This window comes from Micromys minutus, assembly GCF_963924665.1.
Source record: "Micromys minutus genome assembly, chromosome: 31".
In the NCBI taxonomy this organism is placed as follows: domain Eukaryota; kingdom Metazoa; phylum Chordata; class Mammalia; order Rodentia; family Muridae; genus Micromys; species Micromys minutus.
The window spans coordinates 9,781,208-9,803,737 of record NC_137966.1 but is presented as its reverse complement, the minus strand read 5'-3'; the positions used below and the strand labels follow the sequence as shown (position 1 = coordinate 9,803,737).

The window sequence follows — 22,530 nt, the reverse complement described above, 5'->3', positions numbered from 1 at the left end:
CCTCCATCTTCCATCGTGCTTCTGCTCCCCAGCCACTTGGGCTTAGCGCTGCCCTGCTCACTGAGACACCAACGCTCCTGGTCCCGGATTCTTGCTTTGGATATTAAGAGACTAACTCACCCTGTGCTTTGGATGGCTTCCATCAGACCGTATAGACTTTCTCTATCCTAGGGTATCCTAAATAGCAACTGCCAGTGAACCTGTTAGGGTTCTTGGGAAGTTGCTTCACAACATTCATATGCTTTCAGCAATTTGGATGGTCCTTCATAGAGCAGCCAAGGACGGCCATCCCCAGCATTATGGGGGGAAACAAAACTAGGAGAGAGGCGTGACTCACTGGTACAGCATCTACTTAGTACATGTAAGGCCTTAGCTTTGATAACCCAGTATCTCACACACACACACACACACACACACACACACACACAAGATGGAACCTGTATTAAGAAGTACAACTCTGGTGTAGTTGTGTAGACTTTTCGAGTTGTGATGCAGAAGATGAGCATTCTTGGTGAGCTACCAACACAAGACCCTTTTCTGGAATTAGTTCTTTAATGCAATGAGATTTCCAACACTGATTTTCCGCCCTTGCTGTTTTACTGCTGAAGCAGGCAGAGGAAGGGCGTTCATGGGAGGTGTCTTGGCAAGCTCACAGCTCCTTTCCTGCAAGCCAGTCCTTCTGCCTATTGCATTGAGGGGCTTAGAATCCACCTCCCTCTACTGGCTCACAGACTTAACAAGCTCGAAAAGGTTTTAAAAAGTGAACCACATGGTCCAAATTTCTCCTTTTACAACTCAGAGATTAAATTTGCCTGGGACTGTTCAGACGGTCAGCAAGCGCTGGGCCAAACTGAGGCCTCCTTTGTTTTCTGGTGTTACCTCATAAAGGCAATGGAACAATGACACAGAGAGGCCAGAGCCATTGGGAGGAACATTCGTTATTACTGACAGCCTCTATAGAAATGAAGAGCTAGTATAGTGCAGGGATGTGGTGGGATGCTCCAGGAGAGGCCAGGAGAGAACCAAGAGGCTGGGTCACAGCTTTCATTAGGGTTGCCATTGAAAAGCTAGGATAGGAAGGGAAACAGTCCAGGACTGGGTGGTTTGGACAATTCCAGGGACAGAGGTGTGGGTCTGGTCCTAAGTATGATTCTTAGTAACTGGCCCACCTGGGGCTGATTTAGAAAATGGGGTGTGTGTGTGGGGGAACTGGCTTATTCTGAGAATTGTCTGGAAGGCAGGCTTGAGAGCACAAAGTCTGTATATGAACAGGGGCATGGGCTCACCCTCAACTGTTCACTACCCCTAAGAATTAATTAGCTCTATGAGGGCCATTCTCCCTAACAGCAAGCCCCACTTTGTACAATGCCAAGCCATCACAAAACACAGAAAATAAAACTGCATTATCATCTCAAAAAGTCCCCCGGAGTCCCCTATTCCTACCCTCCAAGCCCCTGCATCTTACCATGTAGAAGCTCAAATTAAAGAGAAAAGGCCAAGCATACCCAAATCTATGGCAGTTCAGACATGAAGCCACAGGTTGTTGTCCTGTACAAGCTTAAGGTTTGTTTTGTTTCATACCTTTTCTCCCTGAGACAGTATAATTTGACATTAACAACCCAGGCCTGACTTCCCTGTTGAATAGCATCTTAAGCTTTGAAAGTAGTTTCTCCTTTCCTCTGAGCCTTACTTTCTTCTTTTTTTGGAAATGCTGGACTTAGAACCAAAGATCTCTGGGTGCATCTGACACCGTCATACTGTGAGCTCCTGCCACAATCACCCATAGGGCTGGGGTCTTTTCTGACAGCACTGAAGCTCATGTTAAGTGAAGGAGAGGTTTTTTTTTTCCTAATTATCTCCCCAGGAGTCTGACAAAATATCCAAGTATATCTACTTAGCTCATAAGTAGAAAGTGTTTATTCTGACAAATGGTTTTAGAAGTTCCTGTCCATGATGGAGTAGTCCCTTTATTTTGGTCCTCTGAGGAGGATAACCCACTGTGGTTGGGACAGATGGATGCTTGAGAACAGCTCACCCAGACAGAAGCACTCTAATGACTTACAGACAGACAGCCAAGGGGGTAGATAGGCAGGTGGGTAAAGTAGGTAGAAAGATGTTTCCTAAGAAATCTCCCCGTTATAGGTAAAATCCAGACTTGGAAAACAAGCCCAAGGTCAGTGAGTCCTTAAGAAAAGAAAACAAGGAGGTTCTGTTTCAATGTTTCATCTTTTCTATCTCTCAAGCCCCCCCCCCCCACACACACATATGTCATCTTCTCCTACACACCTTCTGATTCTTTTTGGAATATTTGAGCTGAGTAAGATGACCAGAGCCATCAGATCTCAAGTTGGGCAAATACAGAGACAGTGCCTTCAGGCTGCCTGAAAAGTGACTGTCAGAAATCTGCCATTCACTCGGGGTCTCTAAGTGCTCTGTCAAGCTCTACCTTGATTAAAATTGAAAACCCCATTGCTTGAAAACCAAACGTGAAATCGAAATCTCTTTACCCGGTGCTCTTACATTCCAAAGCCCTGGCTTATGGGTTATCCTCAGTTAATTTATGCCATCTTGGGGCCATACATTAATTTTGAATATATTTGTTGAAAATTTCCTGTAGCTTGCATTTATGGTTGTCAAAGGGGCTTTTATCTTGAAAAAAATGGTGCTGGTTTTAATTACAATTCTAAATAGCTTCATAACCATCGTGAACCCTGGATTTACATCATCTTTGTGACAGCCGCACGATTCCCGCTTTATTGATTTTGTCATTTGCTTCATTACAGTTAATGCAAGCCCTTTGTACAGAGACAATTCTGGGCTGCTCTCTTCTTGGAGGGGTTAGTATAGAACATCTTGACGAACACAGAGCCCATCCCCCCACTCCCTGCCTCCACCACAATGCTGACCCAAGGTGGGGAGAGGCAGGGTGGGAGACATTTCCAAAGTGGCTATTTATCACTGGCAAAGGAAATGTTATCTCTGATTATCCAACCCTTTCCCCTGACCGGATACATCCACACCTGCCCGTTGGGAAGCCCTGGAGATGGTATTCTGAGTGGAGACACCCTAAGCCTTGTTTACCGTCTGTTTAGAAAAGATCCACAGTCACAGCTGCCTCCTAAAACACTCCACACGTCATTCCTTGCTCCCGGCCCAGCCAGAGGTCTAGAAGCCAGTACGGTCAGGGACACGGATAGGCCACAGCCAAACTGAGACTAACCTCAGTATGTAAATGCCCAGGAAAGCCAGTGAGTTAGCCAGGGTAGAAATGGGAGCCCCTGGCGATAAACTCAAACAAGAGGGAAATAGAAGTGGAGACACCAGTATAAGAAAAAACAGTCTGTTTGAAACCATCATCCATGGGCTTCTGAATGCCAGGGACAGTTAAGGGCACTACAGAAAGCGTTTGGAGACCCAGTTGGTAAAGGAGAACCCGTGAGGAATTGTATGTGTAGACCAAGGCGGGGGTGCTGTATAACTGAACATCTCGTTTCCGATACAGAGTGAGGATTTTTCTTCCCCAGCTTCTGCTTGGTGGGACCTACACTTCCCCACCCAAGAGTAGTGAGGCGGCTCACCTCCTGCTAGGGTGTGAATGTGGAGTCTGCTTTGCAGAAAGAACAGTGAGTCCGCTCTTCTCTCCAGGGGCGGGGCAGTTCCATCTTATAACTTACTGCATGGCATTCAGACTACGGGTGGTCTTCTAAAGCCTTCTGTGTGAGTCATGGGAAGAAGAAACACTGGGCACATGGAGGAGCTGGGCTGGGAGACTTGGCCAGAAGAGACTAGTAGCTTAAGTACTTGTTCAGAGCTCCCACAAGCACACAGAAATACGAAAGCTGGTCTCCTTATGCCATGTTTGTTCCCAGCCAGTGCTGGGGTGTGTATGGGGGGGGATTCTCCTTCCCAGCCAGTGCTGGGGTGTGTATGGGGGGGATTCTGAGCTGTGTCCTTTCCCAGGGAATAGATTGGAAAACGTTAATACCAAATCCATTTATATTCCTGTTCTCTTCCAACCTACTGTTCAGTCCTCCAAGGCATTGGAGCATCCTCAGCTTAGCTGTTCCAAACAGGAGGAAGCTCACACTTCCATTCTTGCTCGACACACTGCATTAAAAATAAGATTTAGCTCAGCACAGAGGACCCAGCCACAGAGTGAGAAAACACCCCTCACGTGCACACAGGGGCTTAAGTGGGAATTCAGGGTCCCGTAATGTCGCTTCTTCAGGCCCCAGAAGTTATCCATCCCAGGGGACATCTCAGCCCAGAGAAGTAAGGCCACAACCCAGCAAGGCAAAAGTTCCTTGCTATCTGATTCTTCAGCAAACTGCCTGCTGGTTGGTCGGTTTGTGGTTGTTTTGGTTGGGTTTGGTTTGTTTCGTTTTCACTAAAGGCTATTATTACCTTAACTAAAAATGGGAGTGCTCACACACATACACACACACACACACACACACACACACACACACACACACACACGGCCAGTGCCTTCTCATCCTAATCCTCAAGTGCTAGCAATGGCTTGCTTGTCCTTCAATCCTGCCAGGGCTTTGAGAAAAAACTCAGCACAGCCACATGTAGAATCAGCCTCCACCAGAGTGAGGGCACCCAAGAAGCACATAGCATTATGGTTTCCAGTCTCTTCTCAGTTTCTCTGTCCCTTAAATCTGTTTGAACATTTAAAAACAAAAACAAAAACATTTCGCTTCATGGTGATGGTGCACACCTTTAATCTCAACACTTAGGAGACAGAGGCAGGTGGATCTCTCTGAGTTTGAAGCCAGCCTGTCTACAGAATGAGTTCCATGACAGCCAGGGCTACACAGAGAACCCTGTCCGGAAACATGCTCTCCACCCCATCCCATTATTTTTTTCTCAGCTCAGTGACATTAATGTGGCTATTCCTGAGTCCTAGAGAAAATTGGTGACAGCCTTAGGGAAAGGACTTGACACTTTTCCTCAAGCCCTGTATGCCATCTCTTCCTCCAAGGTCATGTTTACAGGCTCTTAGTCAGAGACGGCTTTCTGGTACCAGGCACACCTCCCTTCATCCTGATATAACTGCATCCACACCCTCTATCCATCTTCTCAGGGGAAGGAAGCAAAGAGCCAGCCTGGGCTAAGGCAAATTCTGAAATGCGGATGCATTCTCTGAGCCCTCTGTCTGGATACTGCTGGTGGGATGCAGTCAGGAGGCAGCCATGTAGAAAAATACAACATAGTAGCTGGCCCTCGGCACTCGCTATTAGGCTTGGGAGTCTCACAGTCAGTCCTCAAGTCCCCCGCCCTCACCCCTTCTCTCTGTGTACGGTCCTTTCTGAATAAAGGCAATGTCCCCAGAGCACGCTAGGAGGAAAGCCATTTTAAAATTGCAATAAATAATCCCCCAAAGCAGGTAGGTTAAATTCTGTCCCCTTATTTCTCTCCTGGTTCTCTCTGATCTTCGTTTGCTAACATAATTCCGTTCACACCCAGACAGAGAGGGTTTGCTGTCTTGTTGAGCCTGGGCAAAGGCCTATCCCAAGCTTCCCTACTCCTCCACACAATATTATCACAGGGAAATGACCCTCATCCTGTGCTATTGTAACTACACTCCTCCTTGCTATGGAGTGAGCTTCTCGAGGTAAAAATCCATACACACATAGAATTCAACATTACAAACAGAAAAAGGAGCATAGCATGTTAGACTCACCGTATATCTAAGGCATGGGGGTGTCAGCTTCTAAATAAATTGATTAGGGGTGGACAGCTCAGGCCAGTGAGATGACTCAGCAGGTAAAAGGTTCTTGCTACAAAGCCGGATGATCTGAGCCGGATTCCCAGGATCTACAGAGTGAAAGGAGAAAACCGATTCTTGAAAATTGTTCTCCGGCACTCATAGGACGTGTCCACACACAAAACAGAAAAATGAATAAACGGTTAAAAATTTAGCTGGGTGGTGGAAACATATACCTTTAATCCCAGCACTTGGGAGGCAGAGACAGACTCAGCTCAGAGTTTGAGGCCAGCCTGGTCTATAGAGCATGTTTGAGGACAAGCCAGGGCTATACAGAGAAGCCCTGTTTCAAAACAAACAAATAAAACCCAAAAACAACAACAACCCAAACCACAAAAAAAAAAAAAAAAAAAAATCCCAAATTTAATGAGAGTAAAGCTCAGCATGTTTTTATTTAATATACTTACAAATAATATACAACCCTCATCTCTTTAATGGCAAAATGCTTTCATCCCCCAGAAAGGAAACAGTCTACCATTCATTTCTCATCTCTTTCTTACCCCAGCTTTACCATTCTGCTTTCTGGTCCTTTGTGTTTGCCTAGTTTAGGCGTTTCATGTTAGGGGAACTGAACAGTACAGGTTTCATGCCTGGCATCTCATCTTTTATAGAATGGTTTCCAGGTTTCTCCATGCTCTGGGGCATGTACCATTCATTGCCTTACGGCTGTTTTAAATGTTCACTAATACTCCCCGGTGCACATGCTACAATGTATCTATCTATCTACCCATCATCTACTGGCGGAGGTGTGGGTTATTTCTGGGTTTTGGCTGTCATGCTGAAATGAACAGTTGTGCACAGGTTTATGATTAAACAACTGTCTTCCCTCCTTTGGGCTAGGAAAAGACTCTCTTGGTCATGTGGCAGTCTTTTTTCCTTTTCCTTTTCCTTTCTTTCTTTTTTCAAAGGAAATTATCATACTGTAGGCTTCAAAGCTGCACCATTTTGCTTCCTCACCGGCAGTGTAGCTGGGCTCCAGTGTCTCACATCCTCACCGAGCACCCATGACTTCCCTGTGGCTTTCATGATAGCAGTCTCAGTGGTCTAAAGTAACATCTCCTTTGCCTTCTAAGATTTGTACCAAGCTCCTGACATGTGCCAGCCACTGTAACTATGGGACAGAGAGGACAGATTCTGTCACCAATGAATTGAAATATTCCTTATTCCTTAAAGGTAATAGTAAATAAAAGGAAGCAGGCCTTTTCCTGGAGTGTTTCAATTCCACATATTAGCTGGATTGAATGTAGTTATCAGGGCCACCCACATGGCTGAGTTTGACGACACGTTTTCTCCCGTAGTTAATTACAGAGGCCCTGATATCCCCTTACAGGGAGCTTACAAGACACACTTTAATTGGCTTCTGCTGTCACAAAGATACCTCTGAGTGATTCCTCACTAATGGCCACTGACCCCCAATATCCTACTACACGATGTAGTAAGAGCTGCTTGGTAATTTCAGGACCTGTGGCTTATGTACCTTTGAAAGACAAATGTGGAACACCCCTAGGGGAGGGAGTGCCCAGAAAATACAAATACTGACCAGAATCTTTTCGATTTCCAGCTTGCCTTGGTTGGAGGTGGGGATTGGGGGCGGGGGGGGGGGAGACAGGACAAACTATTTCTCTGAGTGTGTCATGCTCCTACCCAAGAAAATGCTAAGCTTTCCTAGGCTGGCTGGTACCTGGAGTTGCACCATATCCTCCTGTTTCCGGCCCTGGCCTTATCTTCAGCAATCAAAGGTAACAAAGGTATCCTCAGCATCCTTGGCTCCCAGCAAATCTAAAAGTTAAATTGATATCCAGAGATCTAATTGAGAGACTCAAGGATACATGAGGGCATCCTCCCTTTTCTACCATCTTTTTTGCATTCTTGGAGGCCAATGAAAGTAACCGGGTCCTAGTGACAAAGACCAAGAGCAGACCCTGACTTTCCCCATCTGCCCCTTCTCAGCCTTTAGAAACAGAAAGCCTATATAGTCATATTATAGCTATAGGGCCCCTCCCCCAGTTTGTGGCTCATGTGGAACAGCATGGTAGATAGGCATGAGACTTAACTGGAAGACTTCCTGGATTAGGAAGGTTGGGTTGGGCTCTTTGATGCTGCAGTATAACATCTGTGAGCCTCGGGTTACCAATGTGTTCACAAGTAGTCCAAGCACTCTGAAATAGGTGTTTTAATGAAGAGATAACCAAAAGGTCCTGGGACTCGGGTTTATTTTGCCTAGATTTGTATATGTTTTTATAGAGGATGTGTGCTTTAAACATGGTCTTGTCTGTCTATGCTCCACAAACAGAGAAGGTGGCAAGGACCAGCAAAAGTCAAGCACAGAAGGTGTTTGATGTGCTCAGATAGCCATTGGGGAGGAAGCAATACGGTGCAGAGGGTGTTACACTGTTTCCAGGCAGAGGGTGTCACACTGTTTCCAGGCAGAGGATGTCACACTGTTTCCAGGCAGAGGATGTCACACTGTTTCTAGCCTAGACTCTATATCACTTCTCACCTTGAGGAGTATGGACACATCTAGATCCAAAACCAAGTTCAGAGCCGTTTCTGCTTAACACTCGACATTTCTCTTCCGAAAAATTGGGGCTATTGTGATGTTGGTTCGCTACTTGATTCCTAAGTTAATAAAGGTTATATGCCATCAATGTGCCAGCGTATACTGTGGGGTACAGGGAGTCACAGGGTACAGACTCCAGAATACTAAGAAATTCTGTACTTGGGCTACAGCAATGGCTTAACAGTAAATTGCACTTGATGTTAATTCTGAGAACACGAGCTAGGCTTATGTGTCGGGTGGTTCACACCCACATCTAACTCTGATTCCAGGGCTTCTGACACCGTCTTCTGACCCCGGCAGGCACCTGCCATGAACATGGTGCCCATAGAGACAAGCGGGCATACACATATGGGTACATTAATAAAAGAGGGAAATGCATACCAATAGATGAGGTGCCATTTGAAAGCTTTAGGTCTGCAGCATGTCACTCCATTGATAATTTAATTAGAAACAGCCATCGACAAATGATGTTAAACTTTGCAGTCACTCTCGTTTAGTAGATCTCCCCTATGGGATTCTAAATGTGTCACCATATTACCGTCATTTCTTGCTGGGGGGGGGGGGGGAGGAATGTGCATTTTCTTTGATGTAAGTTTTTAGTGGCTTCTTGAATTTCAGTCCCCTAACAGCTGAGGAAGTTCGAAGAGCCCGTGGTCTGAACTGCTGGCCTTAGTCCGGGAAGAATATATTGAATATCTCAAATAATGGATTCTTTGGGCTGAGATGGGGAAGGTGGGATAAACGGATATGCTGGGATCGTCGAGGAATCCAAGTAAAATGAACAGGATTTTTTTTTTTCCCTTAAGAACTCATAAGAAATCAATCTCAGGACACATAACTTCATAGCAGAAAGAGACCTTGGAGATTAAACAAGAAAAAAATAATAGATGACTTTACTTAATAACATTAGTTTTAAAGCAAATAAAATTAAACAAAGCCAGAAATGCGTTTCCAGCACATCTACATTTCATTACTTTAAGTCTCACAATGGCTTTTTGGCTGACCACTGTCAGAGCCATCTCTCAGAAAAGGAGACTTGAGGACACAGATCCCAGTCTCTTAGTTTCCACAGCTAAAAACCACATGAGCTCTGGCCTTCCGTTTAAAGAAGAGAGAAGAAAAGAAAAAAAAAAAAGAATGTGTGTCAAACATTGAGAACTTACAAAGGATTTATCAGAATGAATTGGGAAGTGCAGATAAGTCCAGAGATGCTCAGATTTCTACGTGAGTGATCTGGGTGATTTTTGAAAAGGGAAACAGTCTTTGAGGGTCTAAGGATGCGAGAGATTCCCCAGGCTGTGGTGACACATGCCCTAAACCCTGAGTGATGAGGTTCACATCCAGCGTGATGACAAAAAACCCACAGCCTCTTGTGTGGACACCCGAGTGGCATCCAGGGAGAAATTCTCCTCTCTGCCTCCGGCTTGTTAGCTATAGTCACGGGGCTGTGTCTGTTCACTCTGCCCAATATGAAATCTTCTGAAACCCCCATAGGGCGAAAAAAAATTTGCCTACTACCTCCCTAGAGTTTGTGATGGTTGCTTTAAAAGAGAGTGGAAGCAAGCATACAAAAATGTAACTTCATGCCTGTTCACAAAAAGTGCATTTCTTCTTCCCTTTTCTCCCTCCTCCCTCCATCCTTCGTCTTTGCTGAGGACGAACCACAGATGGTTATCTCTCAGAAGTGTGTAACTAGGGAAACCACAGACCTGCCCCAATCACTATGGAGACAGCAGTTTATTTATCCAGCCTGTGAGTATTCATGACATCAGCAAGGCCAGTGAGTAAAACACAGATACCTCTTACAAAGAAACTTGAATTCCCAATCAGGTTGAGAGAGGCATGTAGAAGAATTGAGATACTTTCAGGTATCTGCCAGCCTCACCTCTCAGTGTATCCCACAAAGAAGTTCATTTTGCATAACGCATAGTGAGAAGCCTCTGGGGGTCGGTGTAACCAAAAGTAAGCTCCTGAATCCAAAGCCAACTGAAGCTTCAGAGAACAATGCTTTGAAAATGAATACCCTTCCAATGGGCTCCGCCTGAGGACCCAACAGAATAGATAGCCACCACGTGCATGCCTGCACAGTTTGCTGAGGACCGATGAGTTTTCCCAGAATAGGATATGTAAAGTTACAGGCAAACTGCAATGCCATGGCAACTTGGTCAGCCTTTGGTCCTGATGCAAAGGTGAGCACAGGGTCTGGAGCTGATGTGAGATGTGAGCCTTAAAACAGTTTATAAATAGTAACTAAGCCTTTTTGGTTCCTTGATCTAGAAAGTCAAATGAAGCTTTCTCGTTCTGAGTGTGGCCTGTTTTAGATGGATGGGCTTTCCTGCCTGCTTTGTTGTTTTTCCTTTATTGACCTAGAATACCAGAATGTGTTTCGAAATCAAATCTGACATACATGAATGAAGCAGGGGTGCTGCCCCTTCCCCTGGCTTACCCTTGATGCTACATCCTCTACTTGGATTTTTCGGCTCCATTTCATTTGCCAAACACTCCTGTCTAGGAAGGTTCCGTACACCGGACTGGACTTATTGATATCTCTCAAGGACGCGTGAGACCCCTCTTTATTCTTCAAGGTCAGGTGTGGCCTCTTTGCTGCTAATCCCTCAGCAGTTTGTGAGATTGCAGAGCTAACTTCCAGAAGCATCACCTAAGTGGACACAGCCACGCTCCTGCTGAGAAGTTGCATATGTTGGCCAGCAATATGGTTATATACTAAGCAGGAGCTACCACACGAGCTGTGTGGGAAAGTATGCCTGACGATGTTTGTTAGAATAGATTTCTGTTCCATGTTCAACTCTGTCCCCAAGCAGGCTATTGTGATCAGAAAGCTTAATGAACCCGACTCTGTCCCTTCCTCGCCAAGCCTCTGGAATGATAGCAGTCAGGTTTCTGAGTAATTCTGTAAGTAGAGTCACACTAAATGTCAGAGGTCCATTATCGCTTTGACTGTTTTGTAAGATACACGTTTATTCACATGTGGACCGGAGTGCCAGCTTACACCTGTGCATATGCATGTAGGAGATGCGAGCACAGAGTTGTCAGTTTACAGACAGGGATCTTTGCAGATAGTTAAATAATTCATGGGTGGGTAAACATATCTCTATGCATGTATTCCTGGGTCTGGTGGACAACTGTACTAAATTCGTAGAAGAATAGATTCACCTCCTTTTGCTCATGTCTTTTTAATGTGGAATTACTGTAGCTCCTTAATGGTGAGAAGGGGTGACAATTCATTAACAGACTCTGGCTAAGATCAAGTGTTTGATTTGCCTACAAAGTGTGACCGGAACTCAATTATGTGAGGTGTGTGGGTTTCTTTTGAATGTAATTTTTTTTTCCTTTTGCCAGTTAAAATAACCTTGAGCTTTATTAATATTTTAAGGAGCAGCAGACGAATGCTTCTACAACGTGTTCCTCAGTAAGGAGCTTTGTAATGTTAAAAGGCATATTTTTAAAAGTGTTACTAGATTTCTTGTTCTACTTAAAGAACAAATAGGTAATGCCCAGAAGACAAACAGGGTGTCAAGGCTCTTCCTGTCTGATCCAAAGTCTTGGTTTATAAAAGCAGAATTTTCACCAAAAAAATTTTTTGTTAGTTATTATATTATCTCTCTTCAGTCTAGAAAAAAAGGTACATGGAAGACGCATATATGAATATATATTGCAAAAACAAATTTAAATTGCTTTGGACTTTTAGAATTATACCATAAAGATGCAAAATATATGTGGCATGCAAAACCCACATATAAGGTAACCATCCTGCTGTTTTCAAAGTCTGTCCTGTACTTCATTCTGGTTTTTTGGGGGGTGGGGTACCTAATGCTGTCTGGACGTCTCTTAAGGTGCTGTGACGACTCTGGGTTAGTGAACTGCTAGATCCCGTGGCCACAGACTTGCTTGGCTTCCTACTGAGGCTTTCCTTGTGAATTTTGTACAGGACCCTTGGCTGGTTTCGTGCATTTTGCAAAGGTGGTTTTATATGGAAAAGAGTCGTTGGCGGTGTAAGAACAGAGGATGTCCAGACACCTCTGCTTCTTCCACTTCACACGGGGTGACTTCAGCGACTCCCCGTAGTTCCAAAGCTGCTGCTGCTGGGGGGCCCTGGAGTGACAATGCCTTCAGGCTAAGTTCCACCAGCCATTTGACAAGATGCTGGGACACACACACACACACACACACACACACACAACAGCTGGATGAGCCCTGGTGTGCAGACCTGGCAAGTGTACAGAGAATTCTAGTTAATAATTCCATTCTTCTTCCAAATACCAAAGCCCGTTTCTGGAGATTTCTATTTCCGGGTATTTCTTATGGGGACTCACGTGTGACGCTCAAGTCTTGGAGTTTTCTTACTTTTTTTTTCCCCTTCCCCTTTCTTACCTTTTTATGGCTGTCGTTGTAAGCTTGGGTACTGTTAATGTTGTAGGCGCCAGTTTTAAGGATGTATGCATGCTTTTTAAAAATTTCTGAACTGCAAAAAAAAGTTTCTCTCCTGCTCCAATTATGAAAATTAAAGCTGCAAGCAGAAGAGAGGAACTGTGATAATTCGGAGAATATTACTCGTAGGATCAGGAATTCTCACGGAAGTGCTAGCGCCTGGTCTACTATATGAAGAGATTACTTTCAGTCTCCACTCATGCTGGCTTCCCTTCCTGATTTGTTTGTGTTTTGTTTTGGTTTGGTTTTTTTTCAGAATATAAAAAACTCAGTCGTCAGAGCATTGCTCCCAGGCAGTCTGTGCTTAGTCCTTATCTGACGATTTCTTTCTAAATGGGCCCTGGTACCATTTTAGCAGCATATTGTTTGCTGAAATGAAAGCTTCCTGGGGATATAAGAGCGTTTAATTTAATATCAGGAAATGTTTGGGGGCTTCTCAGCTTCTTCAGAGACCAAGGAGTGCAAATCAAATTAGGTGTTCTGTATAATGAAACAATGGAAGTTACCTCCCAAAAGGAAAAAAAAAAAAAAAGCACCTCTTCTCTTCAATCCACAGCCTCCCTAGACTTCCTAGGAAGACCACAGTTCTTTCTGGGGGTCCCTGCTGGGAACCGGGGTGTCTGGGCTCTGTGTCTCAGGAACCCAAAAGGTGCTAAGCTCTGTATGGGCTCAGAGGGAAATAATACTTAGGCATGCTCTCTGGTCATAGCATAGAGCTCACGGCTTAGCAGTTTTTCCCATGGAACTGTGCTAAGCTCCAGAAGACACCTTAGCTGCCAAGAGAAATAAATACACTTCTCACCGCCCAAGAAGAATAGGGGCAGAGCCAGGCACGCTTAGTGAGCTCTTTCTACTCACATTCCTAAAGTTCCTTTTGCCCATGCCCCTTAAGTGAGAGGACGCTCACTCCTTTTTAAAGAGGGTCTTTGAGTGAATCTCTTCAAAGGCATAATACAGACCTTTGACCGGGGAGCTCAGAATACACATCAGCAGCCTCCAGCATCCTGAGCTCTCAGAAACAAACTGCTAAATCAACTGCTTTGGCTTCAGCTACCCGAAGATTCTCGGTGTGTTTATTAATCCCCTCTTCGAACACCAACAAAGAAATGCTGGCCTTGCATTTTTGGCAATCCCCACCCCCACCCCCACCCCATGTGCCTGAGGACTTTGATGTCTCTGAGTTGTTATTTTGGAAAGAAATGGGCAATCCAGGGATGGCGAGATGGTTCAGTAGGTAAAGATGCTTGCCACCGGGTCTGATGACCCCAAGTTCAGTCCCCCAAAGCCCATGCATGAGTTGAAGCTGAGATCAGACTTAGTCAAGTTTTCTCTGACCTCCACACCCCCTTCCCTAGAATAAATAAATAAGCGTAAAAGACAAGACATCTTCTGAACCAACAAGGTGCCTGCTCATTTTGTTTGGGGACCCAGTGCTCACATAGAAACAACAGGACTTACTGTGATGTTCAGCTCCACAGAGCTGTACTAGCAGGAAGGTAGAGTCAGTGTTGTAGTCCCCCACTTACCCGACAATCCCTCACCTCGGGCAGAGCACCTCCGTAGATTTAACAACAGCACATCTTGAACTCGGCCCTTTGACCACCGGGAAGTTGGGATACAGGTCCTGTTCGGCTCACGCGTGGCTGGAATGAAAGGGCACTATCTCTATTATAATAAACATCTTCTGGGCAAGCACACTTAAGCATAAATATTTTAATCTTTGATCCATTTTGTATGTGCTCAAGTAAGCGAGGAAACACACCCGCAGAGAGGCTCAAGTTACTTCTCAGTTTTCCCTCTTATGAATAAACAAATAGGTGTCAATTTGTGCCTCCCACGGAAAGTACTTAAACATCACCCAATTAATAATGTATCCAACCGCTCTGATTTTGCCTTCACGATCAGGGTCCTTCCTCTTCTCCACACCATTTCGTGACCTGGGTTTCAGGACTCTGATGCCACACAGAGTGCAGAATTTTATAAACCATTTTAACCCTTCCCTCCCCCAGACTTTTAATTCTCTTCCTGCCACTCTGTGATATGGTCCCCCCTTCCCTCCCCCTGCCATTGCCGCCTCTGACTCATTTCTATAGCTTTCTCTTTTCTCTTAAAGGTTCCGTCTTTTCCCCCATGGGGGTAAAAATCTGTACATTTAGAATTTCTTCTTTGGAGGAATAGGAACTACTTTGCAAATTCATCCTCCCGCAGCGTGCTGTAATTGCAAGGGTCTCTCTGAGATTCACGACCATGAGCAGGTTTACCACAAATCACCGTTTCTCCATACAGCATTCCAGTCTGATGATTTAGATATTTTTATACTTGGGCGGATGGTATGGTTTTTGTTTTGTTTTGTTTTGTTTTGTTTTGCCGGATTCAGCATGTTCGCTGGAACAGTTTTTTTGGAGCTCAAAGCCAGCCCTGAGGAGTTTCTGCTTGGTAAGGTTTGGTGGCCTTGACGTGTGGCAGAGGTTGTTGATTCATGGGCCTTTAAACTGATGATAAATCTGGAATTGGGCAGCAAGACTAGACTGCCCTAATAGACCCAGGGTCCTGAAAGTGGCTGGCCCAGTACAGATCCAAAGTTTCAGCAAAATTGTGTAAAGAACAGCTCCAAAAAGACAAGGAACCCAGCAAGTCCGAGTACACCGGCATTAGCCAGGGCTTGGCACACTAGGAATACAGCTGATCCGCATCAAGGGTGCTTCTGCTTTCTGAGACTTGTGTCTTGGTTACTTTCAGTTCTGGACACATTATTCATTTTAAGCCTTGAACCCTGGTGGCTGTCTAGCTGGGTGATATGGTTTCATAACATCACACAGTTCCTGACATGTATTCATAGCCCTACATCCATATACCCTTCACTATGATAGTAATGCTTTAGTTTCAACTCTTTATCTTCCTTTGGAAAAAATAAAATAAAGCCCTCTGTGAGAGTTACCAAGTGATAGTTGGACCGAGCTTTGTGGAGAGCTGATTTGGGATTTATTCATGGAAATTACAAACCAAAATACCAGCCGTAGGAAGTGACTCGCCTGAAAAGGCTTGGGGTTTTCATTTCACATGGGTCTCCATGGGGAGACAGCTACAATCTCAGCCTGTCCCCAACTGTGGTGTCCTCTGCAGGGGACAGTAGATTTCTGGTTACTGATTGTCATTATCGGTACGAGTTTCTTTTCCGTCCATTGTCGTTTGGGGAATGAAATGAAGTAGATACAGTATAAGTTTGGGTATAGTTATAATAAACACCTTGATTTGTTACTTATCAAATAATGTACATTTTTGGCTCAGAAAAAAAAAAAAAAAAACGTGTGTGTATATTACTTCTTGACTAAAATCATTTAGTCTTTAACTGGAATGTATATTAGTCAAGGCATCTCTGAGAAAGACATTATTTTCCTACACTTAGGACGGGAAAGGGAAATTAAAAAGGAATCCGAAAATAGGTGCATTTAATTCTTGCCCATTTAAGTGTAAGTGATCCATCTTTTAGGCAATAATGATGCTCCTTTTAGTTGCCCATCACAGACACTTCCACGAATGAACTTCCTTAATGCCGAGGATGGTTAGTGCAGGTTTGAGGGAATCTGCATTTATTCAGAAAATGGTCCCATAGAACGACCTACCAGACGGGCCCCATAACAATGCATGGAGACATCAAACCTCCACAGACATTTGGTGCTTAGAATAATAAAAAGACTATAAAATTAGATTAGTTGAGTCTAATTTGGAATTGGTATATTCCCTACGCACCCTCACTGCTCTTGGGCAGATAAAGCCTTGAGATTTAGCGCTGTGTCAAAGCGAAGACTGTAACTTCCAGTAAAAGGGGGGGGGGGAAGGCATTCTGGGAGGTCGCGGAGGGCAGAGCAGGTGACCTCCAGTGATTTACAGGCCTTTAGCTTAATGAAATTGTTTCAGGGACATGACAGTAAGAGCTCGTAATGGATTGGATGCCCTAATGTAATGAAATTACTCCCTTCTGCCTAAAAAAAAAAAAAAGTGCGCAATTAATATTTACTGAGACCTGACAGCCTTTGGTGCGCTCGCCTGTGTAGTTCCCTCAGACAGTCAGAGAGAAGAGACGGAGCAGCAGCGTGGCAGACAGGCTGGCTCTGCAGGAGCTCCTGGCAGGGACAAGCGGAGCCTGCAAGGGGTGGAGGGACAGGCGCTTGGTGGCCAGGGAGCCGCTAGCCGCCCAGCCCCTTGCCGCTGCCCCTGTTCAGCCTTCATTGCTCTCCCTTGCTTTCCCACAGGCAACTGGACAATAACCACATCAGCTGCATTGAAGATGGAGCCTTCCGAGCGCTGCGCGATTTGGAGATCCTGTGAGTTGATTTTGCGATTGCTGCCTTGTGTGTGTGTATGAGAAGAGAGAGAGTGTGTGTGTGCGTTGTGCAGAGAGGAGAGAGGGGGAGCATGTGTGTGTGTGTGTGTGTGTGTGTGTGTGTGTGTGTGTGTGTGTGTAGGGGGTCCTTGTGGGTGCGTTTCTGGGTCTCATGCTGCAATGCTACTAAAATTGGGCACCAGGAGCTCCCTCCGGCTTACCTCCAAAGTGTTTGCAGGCTGCAAAGTGCGATTTCTCACCTGCCACAAACTGGGGTTCCTCAATCAGCCGTTTCTACCTTGCTTCTGCCCTAGTTGGTGAAGCAGACGGCCAGAATACCCCCCAGCATCTGTCTGTGTATTGAAGGAGCGGCTGTTTGAGTGTGGGCATACAGGGAGACAGGTTACAGGTCTGTGGCCAGTAACAGAGGGGTTACCACCAGAAGGTGAGTCAGAATCAGCCAGAGGCAGGGAGGGACCTTGGCACAGGACTAGGGGGAACGAGAGACAGCCTGGTAAGATTTAGTTATTGCTACTGCTCCTGGGATCTTATCTCGGGCTTAAATTCAAACTTTAAATAGTAACCTTAAAGTGGCAAGGATAAAAAGATGAGAGAAAATAGTCCTTTCTTGTAATCCTAGCATATACCTTGTAGAGAAACAGACACACACACACACACACTCAAGACTAGACTACATCCCTGTCTTGCTCTAACTAAAGAAACCTGCTTTCTGGAGAAAAGTCCCTGAGGGGTCATGTTGGGGTCATTCGACTAAACTTGGGTTGTATTAGAAAACAGTTGATTGTTCTCCGGGGCAGCTACATTGCTCACTGCCCCTTCATGTGAGGGAGCCCGGAGAGGAAGCAGTAACGCATTGTAGAACTTAGGTCAGGGGTTATGAGACTCGGTCCTTGTCCTGCCGAGTGACCTTGGGCAAGTCTCTTCAGCTCCGAGAGCCTCAGTTTTCTCTATTGTAAGATAAAGGAGTTGATTGCTCAAACTTGGGAGTGACTTGTGCTCTCCAAAAGCTGTCAAAATAATTACAGTGGGACAGTTCTAGCTTCAGCATGATAAGAGAATGGGATGGGTTGGGTTGAGCATCCTTGGGAAATTAAAAAAAAAAAAAATACATAGTCAAAGGTTTCCTGTGTCCTCAGTATAAAAAGGAGTGCCAAGTAAATGAATGAATGCATTAAAACGTCCCTTTGCACATAAAGGAAGGTGTACGGGTCCGTCCCTTATGGTCCTTTTTACCTAGAAGAGGCCAGCAGTGGGTTAGAAAGACCCTCTCCACCTTGCTAGGGAGAAAGGTGATTCTAGGAGGAATCACGGGAAATACAGGGGATGCTGATTCTGCAGACTACTTGAAATCGGTTGTGAGCTGAGGATTCCTGGCATAGGAAAGACAGGACCCACAGACAGGAGAGGTCAAGTTGTCAGTCCTAAGATGGATGGTCCCTCCTCACCCAAACTCTGACCCCGGAACCAGCCACAATTGCATGTCTGTGGGAAGAGTGTGCCGGCTCAAATTTAGCAACCCAACCCAGGACTTCTCTTCCTGAGAAACTGGAGTGGAAAAGGGAGGTGTGATTTCTCCTGCCATCGGGAAAAGCCTGAATGGTCAGATAGGAACCTTTTTGCTCCTTGCCAGAGCAAAAAAAAAAAAAAAAAAAAAAAAAAAAAAAAAAAAAGACGAGAAAGATGAGAAAATTCCTTGGGAAGAACTGGAGACATGGAAGCCACAGCTGCCACAGAAGAGCTGTGGTAACATAGCAGCCCCCTGGTTAGTTCTCCACAGCAAACGGTGTCTGAGGAAGGCTCTGGGGGCAAAGGAGCTTTAAGGATAGACTCATGTGGAGTGGGACGAGGGTCAAGCTCTGTGACCTCTCTGGGTGTCCCTTACCTTTGAGAAGGGATTCCAAATGCTGCCCTTTCCACATCTTACCACTCTCTTACCCTGAATTTATCTTGATCAAACTCCTCACCAAGCCATATTTAGACAAGTCTTCTCTATTCAGCTACTTGCTAGGCAAACAAAACAAAACAAAACAAAAAAAAAAAAAAAGAAAGAAAGAACTGATACCCAGATACATCAGGTGTTGCTAAGTTAAAACCTAGAAACCCATGACCAAAATAACGATACTAGTGATAAAATGAATTCAAGTCCTCATCTCTCATCATTTCGGAAGACCTGCAGGATCTGATTAGTTTATCCTCCCAATCCCAAACAAAGCCAGATCAATGGCTTTGTTTTAAGGATGCTCATTTGGCTTCACACGGCTAAGCGCTTAGAATTAATCATAATCAGTTATCCCATGTCCTTTTTTTTTTTTTTTTTCCTTAATTTCCAGCAGAGGCATGGGGCTTTGAAAACATCCATCTTAATGGTGAACCATCCTGAAATTGGCTTAAGTTGACATCTCTATTTCAGGAGCCTCCCCTCCTCCACTTTCCAAGCCTCATCTACACATGGACATTTTGTAACACGTCTCTGTGACCAAATATTAGACATCAGAAATCTTGTCAACGAAATAATGACCAGTAATTAAGTGGAGGCCTTACACATTAATAATTTTTTTCAAATAGAAAGATTTTCAAACTACACTAGCCCTAGAGAGGTTAATGTTAGGATCCTAATAAATAAATAAATAAATAAATAAATAAATAAATAAATAAATAAATAAATTGCCCGTTAAGAAGAGTATCGTAGCTTGGATGTGCTGATATCGAGTGGTATGTGAGAGGAAATCTGGAAAGTGACTCGCTTGTCTCTTAGAAAGTTCTAGAAATTATCTGTGAAGCCAACCACTCGGAATATTTCACACTCAGTTATGCACTTCCCCCTCCATCCTGTGGAGTACCATCAGTTGCTTTGCATTGAGAAGTCGGTTTATCCATCACATTGAATGTGAACTCAAGGGGGAATCTGAAAGGGGACTGACCACAGTGAGGAGACGGAGGTCTGGGGCCAGCATGGGAAAGGGTCAGCGGCCCCTCCTTCCCGTCCCTGCTGGCTGTGCCCCTTGGGGGATGCTCAGCTCAAGGTGAAGGGAGAGAGGAAAGAGAATGCTACTCTATGCTTTCCAGTCAACAGATTTGGGGAGAAGGAGACAGTATAGTAGGGATGGAACTTCCTAAGGCTGGCACCTCATCACAGGGAGGAAGAAGGGCAACGTGGCCAGAGCTGGCAGTTCATCTGTGTGCCCGCCACCATAGTCAGTGCGTGCTCACCACCATGACCAGTGCACCCACCATTATAGCCGGTGTGTGTGCCCTATCATAGTCAGTGGACTCATCAACACTGCCAGTGAGCCCACCACCATAACCAGGATGCCCACACTATAACCAGGACACCCACACCATAACCAGGACACCCACACCATAACCAGGATGCTCACCACCATAAAACTCCCTCACACTATCTGCATGCCTTCAGCTTTCCCTCCAAGAAGTTACTGTCCCCGTCACCCTCCTCTTACGCTAGTTCCCCTCGGAGAAGCCAACAAGCCACTGAGCAACAAGCAGGCCAGCCTCTGTGACCACTGTGCCAAGCTGCCTCAGCAGCCTTGTTGACGAGGCTGGAGGTGTTAGACGCCCCCGAAGTGTGGTCATTGTGTGTTGCAGGGGGTGTGGGGTGTTCTCCAAGGGCTGAGCCAGGCCAGTTGTTGGTGCCTCTTGCTAAAGCTTCCCACAAGCTGCAAAAATTGTCCTTGGCAATCCCTTTACCCAGCTAACAGGCCTCTCAGTGCAAGACACCTCTAAGTGTAGGTAAATCACAATTGCAGTGGAAAGTAAAGAATAAATCAAACTTACAGGGGAAAGTAGAGGACCTTTCCCCCCACTTACTAATATTGTGATAGCAGGGACAATCTGGTTTCATTACTGTTGTCTCTAGCATTCAATAGTTAGGAGCTTTGTGTTCCACAAACTCACACGCGCGCACACATACACACTCACGCACGCTCTCACACACTCACGCCACGCAGAGGTGCAAGGGTCATCACTGGAATAATGGAAGGAAGGTTGGCCTCCCAGAAGCCTGTGCTCCCCAACAAAGACCTTTACCTGCCACGGAATAAAATCTGCAGTGCGTGTGTGCGTGCGTGCGTGAGTTAAGCACTTCTTGTGATTCATACACTTTTTCCACCACGGAAGTTGTGTTGCAAAGCAACCTTGCGTGATAACACTGCATTCTGAGTTTCCAGTGGTCAGGATGCTGTTAGCTAGGCTTCCAGCCCTTAGCAGCTAAGGCACTTCTCAGGTAGACCAGGCCTGTCCCTTGGGACAGCATCCCTTTGTGAATGAAAAGCCACAACAGAGCAGAGACTTTAACTTGCGCTTTCAAAATTGAGAGGGCAGACAGATGAAACACATCTGAGACAGGGGAGTGGCTCTGAAGGCAAAATGCTTTGCTCTCCAGCATCAGGACTTGAGTTTGATCCCCACAATTCTGTCTTTAAAAAGCTGGACCTCGAGGCATCTACTTGTAATTGCAGCATTGGAGGAGACAGAAACAGGCCCATCCCTGGGGCTTGCTGGCCAGACAGCCTAGCCTACATGGAGTGTCTAAGCCAGTCAGGGACCCCATTTCAAAAACAAGATGACTGTCACTTGGGAAACAACACCCCAAGTTTCATCTGCTCTCCACTCACATGTTCACACACAGGTACAGTCACACATACACTAAGAATCCTGGTTAATAAGATATGTGGGGTTTTTTTTTCTTCTGTAGTTTATAAGAGATGAAAAGATATTTTCAGTTATTATATCCAGAGCAAATATAGCAAGTAGGAATTCTTTATTTTTAAAAAAAATCAAGGCTACAGATATGAGAAAAACACACCTAGGTACCAGCTTAATAGATGGAGATTCCCATGGGTGTTAATAGGTATGTACATGTGTAAAAGTCCAATTCCTACTTATGCTACTTGCCAATTTGGGAAATTCAGTGACTTCACTGTAGCCTGTGGCTGGCAGGATCTCTAGGGGTCTCCAGAATGACCAACTACTGCTCAGGTAAAATCTGGGGAAGATGACTGGGACATGACAAAGAGCCATACCTCCTACCCTCTGCACCCTAGGCACCCCTGTCACCTAGTCTTGGTGTCCCCAAGGTCAACAGTAAATTGTCATTGGTAGAGAGATTGGAACCCAGAAGTCTTGGCTCCTTGGTCTTGTGCTCTTTGCCTTCTTTAGACATTGTGTCCCATACAGCTGCTGGTCAAAGGGGACCTGGCAAGATTGGGGATCCTAAACACAACTTGTATTTTCAAGACCCACCTACGGTTAGTTTGACAGGGAGCTTGGAGAAGGGTAAACGTGCCCATGACAGAATCTAAGGCCAGTCCACCTTTCTGGTCTCTTTCAAACCAGACGTTGCAGACTAGACCATAAACCATATTCTATAGACAAATAACGATT

The 22,530-nt window shown here is 45.2% G+C and overlaps 1 protein-coding gene across 1 annotated transcript in view; it reads left to right on the top strand.

Annotated features, from left to right (window-relative positions):
- Window positions 1–22,530, top strand: part of SLIT3 (slit guidance ligand 3) — a 570,747-nt gene that overhangs the window by 399,714 nt on the left and 148,503 nt on the right. The window contains exon 6 of the mRNA XM_080908093.1: window positions 17,039–17,110. Coding sequence (XP_080764219.1) covers window positions 17,039–17,110 — 72 coding nt within the window. The remainder of the gene's footprint in view (window positions 1–17,038; window positions 17,111–22,530) is intronic.